We start from the raw sequence: 14,621 nt of genomic DNA, 5'->3' as shown, positions 1-14,621 counted from the left end.
TTAATTAACCGTACATAAATGATGTCTTCACAAGTTGTCGTCGTCCACAGTGCGCTACTCGTGCTCCTCGGGATCTGAAAAATTCAACAACGGAGGGCTAAGCGAAATGCTTAGTGAGTAGCTCGGGTTGAGCCCGGAGAGCCCATTCTCATGGAGAACGGTGCCAACTAATCTCTCAATACAAGAATTCTTTTAATCCATTTAATCCTTTCTCATTTATCTTTTTAACACTTTAACGTTATTTCACACATTTTTCGATACCTGATAGTACTGACTCAAGTCGTCCACCGGCACTATCAGGTACCGTTCCTTTCGGTATCATCTAGTACTGACTCAATTCGTCTACCGGTACTAGACTTTACCCTGCTTCCCTATAATAGTACTGACTCCACTTCGTCAACCGGTACTATCATAAAGACGACCACTCAGATCCACCAGTACTGACTCCACGCCGTCAACCGGTACTGGCTTCACTAAACATTTCCTTAACGGTACTGACTCCAAGTTCGTCAACCGGTACGGCTCCAGAAACGTCCACCCAACTATACCAGTACTGACTCCACATCGTCAACCGGTACTGGTATTCCATTTCGGTAATAGTACTGACTCCAAGTTCGTCAACCGGTACTATTACCGAAACCACATAACATCCAGTGCTGACTCCAAGTTCGTCAACCGGCACTGGTTCCAAATCCGCACATCCCCGTACTAGCACTGACTCACGCCGTCAACCGGTACTAAGTACGGGGTTCCTTAATCATCCAATCACATGCATCATCATAATTATTTATCCGTTATTTCTATATCGCAATTCCGAGTACTTCTCTTAATTTTTCCCTTCGTATCCATTCGGTTTAATTCCTTTCTTCTATTTACTTTTACCTTTTTCACGTTCGTTCATCCTTATTTTATCCTATTTCGTTTAAATACCATTTTTCACTGTATCACCGTTCCCCCTTATGTTCTAGACCGGACGTTCCGGGTCATGCCGGATCAGGCGTTCCAATTTGTTCATACGTGTTCGTTCTGTCGTGTCCCAGAACGGATGGTCTACGTCTGTAGACCGGACGTTCTGGGACTCAGAACTTCGTCTTCCTCACGAGTTCAGTCCGATTTTTCACCACTTTTGCCCAAATTCTGATCCGATTTAAGATCTAATCGTTACCCATTCAATACTTAACATCCCTAGGTGCTTAACTCTTGCAGAATCACTAGTCTACACCATAAATCATGAAAATAGAATCTCTCAAACTCAATCCGAACCACTCACCTCGGATTCAAGTGATGTGCGTTTTTGTCCGAGCTCGTGTGTGTTCTTCAGGCCGTCTTTGGTCGTGAAACTTTCCAGGAACCTCCTTGGGATGTCCTACTTTGATTTTCTGAACTTGTTTCGCCTCAAATCTCCCCGAATCTCTCTATTTTCCTCTGTTTTCGAAGAACAGGTTCTGGGTTGCAGAACGGTGATCTTCACCTGTTGGAGCCGGTTAAATCGACCTCTAACGCCGCCATAGGAGCTAGGGAGAGGGTAGGAGGGCCAGAGGGTGTCGTCCACTAGACAGAGGTGGTGGCTGGTGGCACGTGGGGTCGAGATGTCGCGTAATAATCGCTGCCGAAAGGTGGAAGAAAGTCAGCATTTTTCGGCGTTTTGCTCCCAGGACCCTAGACCGTCCGTTCTGCTTCTGGTCCGTCCGTTCCGCTTCGCGAACGGGCAGTCCGTCCGTTCCACCTGCTGGACCGTCCGTTCCGTTCCGCGAACGGCAGTCCGTCCGTTCCACCCTCTGGTCCGTCCGTTCCGCTTCGTGAACGGGCAGTCCGTCCGTTCTACCTCCTGGTCCGCCCGTTCCACCTCATGGTCCGTCCGTTCTGTACTATTTTTTTTTTGTCTTTTTCTCCGTCTTTCGCTAGACCGGTCGGTCTACCTCTGGACCGATCGGTCTATGCCCTATTTCCTTTGTTTTTTCGACGTTTTCGACGCGTTCGAGTCCCGTTGATCCCTTGGTTCGATTCTTATGCCAACCACCTTATATTTTAGAATTGTCTTACCCTATTTTATTCTCGGAATAAATTATTCGGGAATCGGGGTATTACATATATCTTCAGGTAATTTTTAAATATATAAACTTATAATAATTTCAATTAAATTTTAATTTAAAATAAATTATTAATTAATTATATTTTTATTATATAGGTTATTCCACCGAACAAATTTGGACGGATATACGGTCTCGGTTCAATGCAAACTGATATCACATATCATCCCGGTGAAGATGCTCCTTCAACTGCTCAGGAAACGCTTTCACTCGCACGACGAGTGCGACAATTAGAGGAGCAGCAAGCTGAACTCCTCCGGCAACAAGCGGAATTCTTGCGCCGACAAGAAGAAGATCGAAAACTCATTGAAGAATTGCGAGTGCAAGCAGAATTTTTCAATGAGTTCCAAATGCGAGGATTTTCGAGTTTCGGAAACAGAGGACAAGGATGCGGTGGCGATGGTGACGGCGACGGCGATGAAGCCAATTACGACGGGGGAAATCAAAATTAAATATTTTATATTTTTTTGGTTTTGTAAATTAATTATTTAGAACTTTAATTATATATTTAAATATAATATAATAATATTTTTTTTGTTTTTATTTTTATTTTATATAGTGACGCCAATTAGTGACGCAATTACGTCACCAAATTGGTGACGAAGTCACCGGCTGCGTCACTAAATAGTAACATATTTGTTCACGCAAAATCGTCACTAATACATGACACAATTGCGTCATCAAAATGCGTCACTAAATAGTGACGCTATTGCGTCATCAAATGGTGACGATTGGTGACGCAAGGTGTCACTACTTGGTGATGCAAGTTGGTGACGCTTTTGCGTCATGTATTAGTGACGATATTGGTTACGCAATTGCGTCACAAATTAGTCATACAATTGCGTCACCGTTTCGTCACCAATTGGTGACGAAAAGTATGCGTCACTCCGGCGTCACCAATTGGTGACGAAATCGCAAATGGTGACGGTGCTATTGGTGACGATTTTTTTGCGTCACTATTTCGTTACCCTTTTCAAAGGGTGACGCAAAAATGTCCGATGGTGACGCAAAATTTGCGTCACCATTTCCGTGTTTTTTTGTAGTGCTGACGAACTGGTGGAATCGGTTGGAGGCATGAATCGCTGCATCATCTCCAAATCAACTTAAATATTCCATTTAGAATCATAATCTTTCACATACAAATATATTCAAAATTCAAAACATTAAACACAATACATCTTAATATTCAAAAAGATTAAATATTATAAATCTCAATATATATAAAACTTTCCTTGAATCACCCTAAAAAAGTGTAAATATTAAACATTTTAAATCTCCATACCAAATTATTCTTATATTTAATAATATTATACAAAATACAGATCGGATTAGATATGTTGGATAATTCCATTTTAATATCCGTATCTGATCCATATCCGACAAAAATCTTCAAATAAATATCCGTATTCGATTCGTAAACTTTGGATATCCGAAATTTTGGTTCGGATACGAATTGAATAACAGATCGGTTCAAATTTTATGGATATTTTGTCCATTCCTAACCACCACTGAGTTGACTCGTTAACGCAAACTAATCCTATAAATCTGATCTTTCGCATTGGGGGAAGCACCTACCAATAGAATAAGTAATTAATATTTAAAATTTAAACTATTAAATTTAATTTTAATCAAAATTACCTCGAGATACAAATTATTGATTTTCTTCGGAGTCAATTGCGTTGAACCGCTGCTATTGTCCATCGTCATTCGATCGGTAATTTGACCTTCGGAGTTTTGCTCCTCCCCAATAGCAGAGGTCACTATGAAGGAGATTATTGCAGTTTTTTGTGCAATGCCAAAAAACAAAAGTCCAGGACAAGATAGATGTCCAAAAGAGTTCTTGAGTTCAACGTGGAAAATTAAGGAAATTGCTAAAAGAAATCATTTTCTACATTAATAAAATACTTTTTTCTATGTTTAGCGATTTTCATAAAAAAAATATTGCTATAGAATGTCTTTGTTATTTTCTTTTTATAAATTTATATATCTTGTTCATTGATATATATATATATATTTATTATTAATACATTATTATTACTTATTTATCAGAATTAAATATCTATGCAAATGTACAAAATAAAAGAAAACAAAATGTGAGATGCATATGTGATAGATTTTTTTATCAGATTTAAAAGTTTTTAATGACAATAGATGCCGACATGATTGAGTATGAACAACAAGAGAGTGTGATATCGATGTTGGATTATCTTAACCTGAAGAAATTTGGAATCATATGACTCGAACCCGGCCCGATCCACCTATTTTTTACTCCTATTAGTATAAGAATATGAAATACATTAAAATTTATGTGAAATTTGATAATATTTTATATTATTTTAAGTTGAAAAGTTAAATATTTCATTCGTAATTATTTACATAGTCGAATTTATTTACATATTTTATATAATAATCTCTTGGTTTTCATCATTTTATATTAGTTCTCATGATTATTTATTTTAACATTCATGGCTGGTACTCATTAGTTGAGAAGTTAGACATGTAAGTTATATTAAATCTGCTGTAAAAGCTATTTTCCTTTGATAGGTTAACTTGGCGAATGCTGTAAATGTGGATTAAATCTTGGACTATGTACCACCAATTTTTTTGATTAATACACCCAAATTACATTAAAAAAAAACATTCATGGCTGGTCCCGGCCGACGATAGCCTTTGAAATTGAATCACCGGCATAAAGGGCACGTCGAACGCAAGCAAACACGGTTTTATTGGGGACAAACGCGCGTTTTAGAAAACGTGCTTCCAAACTCGCGTTTAAAATCGACGGTTGAATGGCATAGTCCTCTTGTCCCTTTCTTTGCCCAGAAGGAAAATTTTTTGCCGGCAATGGCGACGAGCAGCAGAGAAGCTAGGAGGCGTAAGATCATCGAACGAGGATCCGATCGTTTGGCCTTTATCACTGGTCAGATCCATAGCATCCCCGATCCACCTCCTTCAGATTCTCCCCCCCTTTCCGAATCTCAGCTCCGAACAGACGAATCCCTCTTGAATCCAATTCCGCTTCCCGACCAGATTCTCTCCGATGAAATCTCCAGTAACGTCTCCATCTCTCTCTCTTTATATTTGCCTTTCTACTGAATCTGTAATGTTTACGCGGGAGTTCGGTGTTCGTACTTGTTTGATTATTTGAATTACGGCTTGATTCGGCGGTGTTTGTTTCGTTCTGATGTTCCTTTAGGTAGTAAGAATCTATGCTGAACACTTATTTTGAGTGGCATGGCGATGAATTGTGTTCACACGATTTCATCTGTTCTCTCCGGATTGAAGTCCTTGGTAGTTCTAAAGTCTTTCTTTTTTGTTAGATTTCATGTGCTTTGGCTGGGTTTGAATTGAAATTCAGGTGTGGAAATGCAATTGACTGGTGAACGATCTTGTTTTATCATCTGCCTTTTGAAGTTGATTACTAATTTACAGTGTCTTTTTATCGATTGATTGACGACAGGAAAACTGTAGAGTGTGTGTACATGCATATATCTTCATCAGTATAGGAGTTTGTGTGCATATAAGGATGTATGAACGTGTATTTGTTTTACTGTCAGCAACAAAAGAGATGGACATGCCTTGTACTACAGGGAGATAGTGTCTTTCTTCTCTTATGGTCTGTGAATGAGGGTTTAGCTTTTGTTTCTTATAAGATCAATGGCGATCATATTGAGCGACTTAATGGGAAGTGAGGTCTCAAGGAAAAAGCCAAATTGGCCAAAGCCACCATTAATTCTCACTGATGGATTTCAATTTCGAACTAAATCTCCTTATTCTCTACTTGTTGTGCACAGTAACCTATGTGAAATTTCTTGGATATCGGGTGAATTGATCCCAGTTACAATTGAATGGCGCTCAGGGTTGAGAATCCTTATATATTCTGTTTGCAACAGTTTCTTGTCTTGTTATTAGCCGCAGGGTATGGGGATTGATTCTTGCTACTACATTTTTCATTCATTTGATTTGTACTTGATGTGCTTTGCATTGTCTTACATATGATTCTGCAAGTTTTCTGCATTTCTTTTCTCCCGAGTTTCTGTAATTTTTGTTTTGCATTGCTGCCAATAATATTCTCTGGTCTAAACCTATTATTTTTAGATTTTGTGGAAAGAAGGGTAGTCTTGCTTCAAGGAATATCATGTTTTACCTCAAGGATTAGTGATGTTTTAGATGTAAAATATATGAGTTGTGTACTCACGGTGTACTGCAATACATATTCTTTTTACATAAGAAGCTTTTTTCTGAAAATGTATATGCGGATATAGCGCGTAAATCAATTCATTATATATCGACTGGAGCACATGAGGAAAAAAGATTTGATGATGCACGTAGTGTGCCTTTTTTTTAGGTGTTGGCATGTTAATGAACATGTGTGTTTATTTTTGCGCTACTTTACCTACGTATTCTCTGCCAAACATGAAGGTTTCCGATTTACACGCATCTTTTAAAGATGGTGTTTCCCTTGGCTTGCTACATTTCATTACTGTCATGGAGAAGACTATCTGCCCATCAGCTTCATTTTTATACCTTGGAATGCTCTGTTAATCCAAAATTTCTTTGAGCAGATAAAGTAAATAGCAAGGGAATAACTAAGTGGTCCTGGTGATCCTAATTTTGAACTCGCCGCTTCTACAGGTCAGCAGGAGAACATCTCTGATGGAATGCTCGATAACAATGAAAGCTATCGTGCAGATCATAACGTCTATCAGAGCAAAGCTAGACTCCCTCAGCCTCAGATGAGCATCGAAACATCGGCAAATGTCCCTGCCTCAGAACCTCGAGACACGATACAGCCATCTCCAACCACATCGACAACTCAAACTACATCCGCAAGAGACTTGAGTGCCCATCAATCCTTGCTCCCTCTGGGTCATGTTACAAAGGTTATCACACCGAAACATGTTGGTGCCGCCATCGATGCTTCAGAATACACGCGGGTTTTTTCCTCCTTGGCGATCGCGCTTCTCGTAATATTATCTTGCTTCGGGTTCTCTTCCCTCAACGTCATAATCAGCTTCAGGCCTGTTTTCTTGCTTCTCCTGACCGACGCAACAATTGTGCTTGGCCGGGTTCTCCTGAATCATCGTGAAGATCCTTCAACAGCATCGAGACGAGAAAACACAGTTACAACGAGCGATCAAGGCATAGCCGAGCAAGTTGGTAATGCAGTGGAGATGGCTCTAATGATCAAGAAGATAATGAATGCAGTGTTGATGGATTTTAGCGTATACGCAGTGATTCTCATATGTGGCCTCCTTTTCTCACAGGACAACTTGGCTTAGCAGCATCTTCTCTCTCTCTCTCTCTCTCTCTCTCTCTCTCTCTCTCTCACTCTAGTTTTGTATCCTGACGATTAGATGATTTTATCTCGCTTTTGAACTTATGTTTGAAGATTATATATCAAATTTCGACTTCAGTTATCATCTTTGTGCACCTCTCCCGACCATCCGAGGATCTCTGATACCAGTTTAATAGGTTTTCTCCATGGTTCAGGTGAAGATGTAAACTTGTACAAGGAAACTTCATACTGGTCTCTCTCTCTTTTTTTTTTTTTTTGTATCATTTAGCGAAGCTTCACTGATGAATCACCCAATGCCTTACCGGGTATGGATCCAACGACAAAGATTTGCCAGAATCTTGAGATTTTGCTCCAAAAATGGATTGGCTGATCAAGGAGCTCAAGTTCACTGTTTTCTTCTGAAATATGGATTCGGGTTCGATTTGATGTTGAACAATGATCTCGTGGATATGTACTGCAAATGCGGAGAAACACTTGCCGCTTGCAAGGTGTTTGATAGAATGACCGAGAGAAATGTTGTTTCGTGGACTGCCCTCATGAGTGGACATGTACGGGATGGTAACCCTGAGGAGGCATTGTCTATGTTTTCAGAGATGGGGCGTTCTGGTATTTCCCCGAATGAGTTCACCTTCTCGACGAATCTGAAAGCTTCTGGTTTACTTCACGAGCTCGGAATGGGAACGCAGATTCACGGGATGTGTTTGAAGACCGGGTTTGAGATGAAGCCCGAGGTTGGGAATTCTTTGGTTGACATGTACTCCAAATGTGGGAGAATCAGTGAAGCTGAGAAGATGTTTGGATCGATGACGGATAAGAATCTTATAAGCTGGAACACGATGATAGCGGGTTATGTAAATGCTGGGTGCGGTGAGAGAGCTTTGGTCATGTTTCAAACATTGTGGAATGAGAATACAAAGGAAAGGGCTGATGAGTTTACATTGAAAAGCTTGTTGAAGGCTTGCAGTAGCGTCGGTATGATTCGTGGAGGAAGACAAATACATGGGTTCGTGGTCACGAGCGGTTTCTCTCATTCTGTTTACGCAACGATTGCCTCGTCTCTCGTTGATATGTATGTCAAGTGTGGAAACATGTGTGAAGCTCGAAGCGTTTTTGATCAAATCAAGGAGGAGAAGACTCTGATCTCATGGAGTTCACTGATCCTCGGGTATGCTCAAGCAGACAACTTAGCAGAGGCTATGAATTTGTTCAGGCAACTACGGGAGATAAACTCCGTTATAGATGATTTCGTTCTTTCAAGCATCATTAGTGTCTTTGCTGATTTTGCCCTCTTGGAACAGGGCAGGCAAATGCAGGCACTTGCCGTCAAAGTCCCATCAGGACTGGAAACATCAGTATCCAATTCGATCATGGACATGTACCTCAAGTGCGGGTTAATTGATGAGGCCGAGAGATGCTTCTTCACCCAAATGGGTTCGAAAGATGTGATCTCATGGACCATCATGATTACTGGCTATGGGAAACACGGTCTTGGTAAAGAAGCGACTCGTCTTTTCGATGAAATGGTAAGACGTAACGTCAAGCCTGACGAGGTAAGTTATCTAGCCGTGCTTTCTGCATGTAGCCATTCCGGTCTCATCAAAGAAGGCCAAGAAATCTTTTCGAAGTTACTAGAAACGCAAGGAATCAAACCAATGGTAGAGCACTACGCTTGTATGGTCGACTTACTTGGACGAGCGGGTCGTTTGAAAGAAGCTAAGTGTCTTATCGACACTATGGCAGTAAGAACAAATATCGGAATATGGCAAACCCTTCTTAGCGCCTGTCGAGTTCACAGGGAGGTTGAACTGGGGAAAGAAGTAGGCGAGATTCTTATGAGGATAGATGGAAATAACCCAGCAAACTACGTGATGATGTCCAACATTTTTGCACAAGCTGGTTACTGGGACGAGAGTGAGAGAATCCGGGAGCTAGCCGAAAGAAAGGGGTTGAAGAAAGAAGCCGGAATGAGTTGGGTAGAGATCGACAAAGAGGTACATTTCTTCTATGGAGGAGAAGATTCAGATTCACATCCACATATACAAAAGATCCGCGAAACGCTGAGAGGGATCGAGAGAAGGATGAAACAAGAGCTGGGTTACGTTCACGGCTTGTGAAACTCGTTGCACAATGTAGAAGGCGAATCGAAGGAGGAGCATCTAAGGGTTCACAGCGAGAAACTGGCGATTGGGATGGCGTTGTTGGCGATGGGAGGCATGAAAAAAGTGGAAGGGAAGGTGATAATAAGGGTATTCAAGAACAGGGGGATATGTGGGGATTGCCATGAGTTCATAAAGGGTTTATCAAGGCTTTTGAAGATAGTGGTTGTCGTTAGAGATGCTAACAGGTTTCACAGGTTTGGACGTTTGGTGATGGGCATTGTTACTGGTGACTCTTTCCATATTTTTGAATTCTTTTGGATCTTTGGGAGTGGATAAGTTACACAATCCCAGAACTAGGGGCAGATATTTCCCCTACCAGAACGAAATAGATCCCCGGAGTTGTCAATATATCAGTTTATCAGCCTAGATTCTCGATTGAGCTACATGACCTTGACCTTGTGGTCAAAACTAGAGTTTCGGAATATCCAACCGACGAGGTACATGAGATGAAGGCCGTGAAACGACCATCGAAGTTAGTTTTTGACTTTCAATTTTTATAACATTCGTAAATTCAAAAATTAGAGTTTCTAGTTGATTTTTTTTTTTGTTAAAATAGCTTTTCGTGTTTAAAAAAAAACAAAATTTTAAAAACTAAAAACTCCTTCCATTCATAACCTTTTTTTTTTTTTTTTTTTTTTTTACGAAATCTCTAAATACCTACATATCATGAAAATACAAACTCTAAAACCTCACCACATGAGGCTTGCCGCCTAATCGCCCTTAGTCCCTCACCCTAGTTGCGTTTATGCCCTCACAAGTCACGCTTCACAGCTTCACGCTTCCCTCGACACCGTCTCTCCCCTCCGTTTGAATGAACGCGGATACGAATAATCGACTGACAAAACCCGAACTCCTGAATATCACCGCCCAGTCTTGTACCCGCCGTGGCTCGGACTCCCAAACTTTTGATACCACAAGACAAATACACGCACGTGGGTTGCCGGGCCCTACCTGAAATACATAACCTTCATAGAATTTGTGGAACTAGGATCATGCGATAATAAGACCTTCCCATTCAAAGAAAAACACTACTTTTCCGACAGCCAAAAAAACACGGTTCCCATACATTCACGAAGCTATTTCGACACAACATACAATACAAACGCACAAACTTGCGGGTCTTGGCTTTTTTCAGCTTGCATTTTCGAAGAAAGGATGGTCGAGAGCTTGGCGTGCGGTAAGACGCTCCGATGGGTCATACTTCAGGAGCCCATACAATACATCTACAAGTCCACATCTCGAGTTCTCTTCGTGTTTCGACACCATATCCTGCGATAAAATCACATTTTTTTTGTTCTGTGAATCAGATGGAGAGACGTTACAAGGAAACAACAGAAGAGAAATTATCACAACACCGGGGAAAAGAGGTTAACGGGGTGTAACCTTGAGACGATCAAGCTTTTTCACGGCCCTAATACTCTCCCTAGAGTTGGCTCCTTCAGGCCAATTTAGTCTATACCCTCTCCTGAAATATTTCTCAGCACCTCGGCTGCAAACAACAAAAGCATGAGATTCTCATGGGATTAAATTAACCCTATTTTTTTATTTCGGAGTTCCAGACTATGTTATTAAGTCACCTGGCTTTTCGGGTCATATGTTCGGGCAACGGACCTAACACCCTTTCCATCATTGCCAAATGCTCGAGACTGTCATGCGTCTGAAACAGCGCTTCACCCTAATGCACAAAGTCCAGCATACTGAGAAGGATAGCTAAGGCCTCGGTGACTGAATTGTACAGTGAGAACTGAGACTTACAGTACATAGTTCGTATAGGATACAACCAACACTCCATAAATCACATGAATAACTCCATCCTACACCTGCAACAAGAACAATGACAATCGTTAGAAAAATCAATTGGCGAGATTGTGAAGAATGTGGTAACCAAACCACAAAATAAAATATGAAATGGAGATGATTGTAAGGAGATTCTCGAGTTTTAAAGGAACATTCGAGACCGTTCCCCTTTTTTCCTTTCTGTGTTCCTATTTCGGCTACCTCTAGGAAATAAGAATGAGAACCATAACGACTGAACACACAGATCCTAGGCCTGTAATTTCAACCCATCCATTGCTAAGAGTCCACAAATGGATTCCTATGGAAACAGGAAAACATAGAACAACAAACAAAATAAATACAATTTTACCTAGAATGACCTCAGGGGCTCTGTAATGTCTTGTTTGAACAATGGAGCCATGAATCCGGTTATCACACACAGTACTACCAAAATCAATCAACTTAATGGCACTCGACTTTGGCAAGCACCTGAAATGTGTCTCGTCTGAAGCACTCCTCTGTCACCACAGCCATGGGTTTGGCGTTACAACAAAAGACTATACCAGAATCCAACCCTAACATGATATTCCATAATGCAAGGACAAATACCTTATGGTCCATAAGCTTCACATATTCAGAAGACACTAGAAGAATGTTCTCAGGCTTGAGATCAGTGTGAATTAACTTTAAATCATGCATATCTGTAGGAGACCATGGACGAACACAGGAAAGATGTTAAAAAACAGGAGGCAAGAACAATTGCCATGCCAAACCAGAGACAGACAGGGAAAATAGTTTAATGACATTTTATGAAAAATATAACAATACAAAATATCAGAAAGGAACAATCCACAGACATGCTACAGATTCCAAAAGCTGACGCCCGAAATCCCGAACAAGGGCCAGAGGAAAGGGGGAGTATTTATTTCTCTTTAGAAAGTCAAACAAACTTGGCCCAAGCTTCTCGAATACCTGGTAAAACCATTAGAATGCATTCAAAGGAAGGTTTCTGTTTAGTTTCAAACTTCATAGGTAAAATCCACACGGATCAACAATCGAACACAAACATGAGGATGAGGCATGGGACTTATTGACAGTATTTGGACATCATGAAAAGTAAGGCAGACCGAGAAGTAATTACACCTATCCAATTCTAACCATAACCACTCTCACGGGTCATTGAGATCAAAATCCATCAAAGTTAAGAGGTGCAATCCACTTTAACACAAATAAATAAACGATAAGCAAAAACTTGATTGGAATACTCACGATGCAAATGTGATTTCGATAATCAAACCAGTCCTTTATTTGTACACATCTGCAAGAACAAAGTAGCAAAACAAAAGCTCAACCATAATCCTACATCCGGAAATAGCATCATACATCTAGCGGCTATAAAACAAAGAATAAAATAATACCGTGAGCGGCCTTTGTCGTTCTTAGCAAGTTTTTGAAGTACATCAACTTCAATCATTGCTGCATCCCGGTATTTTTTAATGCTCCGAACGACCTTTATAGCCACGTATTCTTTTGTTTGACGATCCCAACATTCCAAAACCCGACCAAAAGTGCCTACAATACCATCAATTGACTGATTGGCACATTTAGATTCACATAAACATTTTCATGTCGGACACACCATGCCACTTGACATCTAACCTTCACCCATCTTGCTAAGTATTTTATCTGTCAAAATACAACACAAAAGATTAACGTACACGTCACATATATACAAATGATGGACAGAGGCTAGTTTTATACGCATAAGTTTTGCAATTTCACCACCAAATTCCGGCTTAAAGTTCAATTGGGACGATAAATCCTATTGCAAGAACCCAAAATAAGGAAAAAAACATGAAAAGAAACTCACATCTAGGAGTAAGATTCTCCCGCAAACTGTAAATGTAATGGCCGTTATGATCATCCTCTCTTATCGGTGGAGAAACATACCTCCCCACAGTTCCATGCCCTTTGTCCAGAGGCCTATTCGCCTACCATACAATCGCCGAACGAATGTAAGCTAATCAAACAACAACGGAGAAAAAATCAAAGAAATTTTTGGAGTTCCTAAAATATTCCCAATCTAACGAAATCCTCCCAATAGAACAATAACCCTAATTCTCAGATGATTGACAAACCTCAGGTTCAGCTGGTGCCTCGTCCCATGTCATACGGGGTCGTTTCCTCACTCGTTCCTTCTCCATCTCCGCAAACCCGCTAGCATCACCGTCACTACAACTCGATCACTGACAATAAACAGTTCATAAAACAACGAAACCTGACGCCGATCCGCAACCAAATTGAAAATTCTACCAGAAACCTCCTCGAGAGCAAAAATATCAGAAATTTGTGGATAAACAAGAGGTTGATATCGGGATGAGGACGATAATCTCTTCCAAATTAGGGGTGAAACAAATTAGGGTTTCGACTCGAAATTCCAAAAGGTGGAAGAAGGGGGTTTTAACCCTAATAACCCAATTGGCTCGCAGCAATTTCAGGTACACCACTAGAAAAAAAAAAAAATTTGCGACACTAATATATAACTAATATACAACTAAAATAAGAGTAGTTTATTAGTCGTAATAAGTTGTATATTAGTTATATATTAGTCGTAATAAGATCGCAAATTTTTTTTTTTTTTCGGTGGTGTACACTGAAATTGTTGCGAACCAAGTGGGTTATTTGAGTAATATTCGCTGGAAGAAGGGATTAGATTTAAAAAAAAAAAACAGAGAAGAAAATTCTCCATTTTCCAAGAATTCTGACCGTACATATCCGACGCCGTTTTACCAGTTCGATTTCACCGGTAAAAATGCGACTCAGTAGCCCACAATATAAACGGGTCGTTAACAAACACCCAAGGGCCCATTATTCTACTCTAATATTACCGTTCACCGCCAGTCTATGATTGTTGACCTCGGTCCATTGACTCGTTGACTTTAATCCATTAATCGTTGAATCTTGGTCCATTAGTCAAAATCATTTTAATTAAAATATATAGATTTATATAAAACATATTTTTTAAAATGGAATTAATTAAATTGAACTAAATCTAAAAATTTTAAAATAGTTGAATATTATATCATTTTTTTTACAAATTTGATCCGAAACAAACTAAAACACTATATAAAATGGTGACTCAAAGAAGACACCGTTAACAAAAGATCGGCGACGGAATGATTATGAACTTGCAATATTTACTAAAGACACCTTTTTAAAATCGGATTGATTGCCAAAGATAACAATATGGTAACGAAATATCTTTAATTTTAATTTTATTGAAATAATCATATAACT

The 14,621-nt window shown here is 39.9% G+C and overlaps 3 protein-coding genes across 4 annotated transcripts; 2 read left to right on the top strand and 1 right to left on the bottom strand.

Moving 5' to 3' along the window:
• Positions 1-4,914: 4,914 nt before the first annotated feature.
• Positions 4,915-7,510, top strand: LOC104818564. The gene is made up of 2 exons (XM_010548182.2): positions 4,915-5,142; positions 6,726-7,510. Exons 1-2 carry the CDS (start codon positions 4,935-4,937, stop codon positions 7,370-7,372), a joined length of 855 nt encoding a protein of 284 aa, XP_010546484.1. The 5' UTR covers positions 4,915-4,934; the 3' UTR covers positions 7,373-7,510.
• A 108-nt stretch (positions 7,511-7,618) lies between these two features.
• Positions 7,619-10,053, top strand: LOC104818565 (putative pentatricopeptide repeat-containing protein At3g15130). Its single transcript, XM_010548183.1, is given in 1 exon segment — positions 7,619-10,053. A coding segment is annotated over 1 exon segment (2,154 nt). The 5' UTR covers positions 7,619-7,670; the 3' UTR covers positions 9,825-10,053.
• A 470-nt stretch (positions 10,054-10,523) lies between these two features.
• LOC104818563 (serine/threonine-protein kinase AFC3) lies at positions 10,524-13,793 on the bottom strand. Of its 2 annotated transcripts, XM_010548180.1 has the most exons (12): positions 13,463-13,793; positions 13,195-13,315; positions 12,984-13,010; positions 12,743-12,896; positions 12,594-12,642; positions 12,182-12,296; positions 11,934-12,025; positions 11,695-11,842; positions 11,304-11,368; positions 11,126-11,223; positions 10,932-11,037; positions 10,524-10,817 (listed from the first exon to the last, which is right to left on the bottom strand). In XM_010548180.1, the coding sequence occupies exons 1-12, from the start codon at positions 13,526-13,528 to the stop codon at positions 10,680-10,682; spliced, it is 1,179 nt and encodes a 392-aa protein (XP_010546482.1). In that variant the 5' UTR covers positions 13,529-13,793; the 3' UTR covers positions 10,524-10,679. The 2 variants fall into 2 exon arrangements, with proteins under 2 accessions (XP_010546482.1, XP_010546483.1); XM_010548181.1 differs by lacking the exon at positions 12,984-13,010.
• Positions 13,794-14,621: the final 828 nt, after the last annotated feature.

Source organism: Tarenaya hassleriana, unplaced genomic scaffold (assembly GCF_000463585.1).
Source record: "Tarenaya hassleriana unplaced genomic scaffold, ASM46358v1 Cleome3, whole genome shotgun sequence".
Lineage (NCBI taxonomy): Eukaryota > Viridiplantae > Streptophyta > Magnoliopsida > Brassicales > Cleomaceae > Tarenaya > Tarenaya hassleriana.
Note: the sequence above shows the minus strand (reverse complement) of the source record. Positions and strands in the feature narration are given on the sequence as shown.

Coding starts and splice junctions, on each gene's coding strand:
- LOC104818564 (XM_010548182.2), top strand. CDS start 4,935: ATGGCGACGAGCAGCAGAGAAGCTAGGAGGCGTAAGATCATCGAACGA. Junction 5,143..6,725: donor TCTCTCCGATGAAATCTCCA/GTAACGTCTCCA, acceptor CCGCTTCTACAG/GTCAGCAGGAGAACATCTCT.
- LOC104818563 (XM_010548180.1), bottom strand. CDS start 13,528: ATGGAGAAGGAACGAGTGAGGAAACGACCCCGTATGACATGGGACGAG. Junction 12,897..12,983: donor ACTTAGCAAGATGGGTGAAG/GTTAGATGTCAA, acceptor ATGGTATTGTAG/GCACTTTTGGTCGGGTTTTG. Junction 11,224..11,303: donor TCCTATACGAACTATGTACT/GTAAGTCTCAGT, acceptor TTTGTGCATTAG/GGTGAAGCGCTGTTTCAGAC.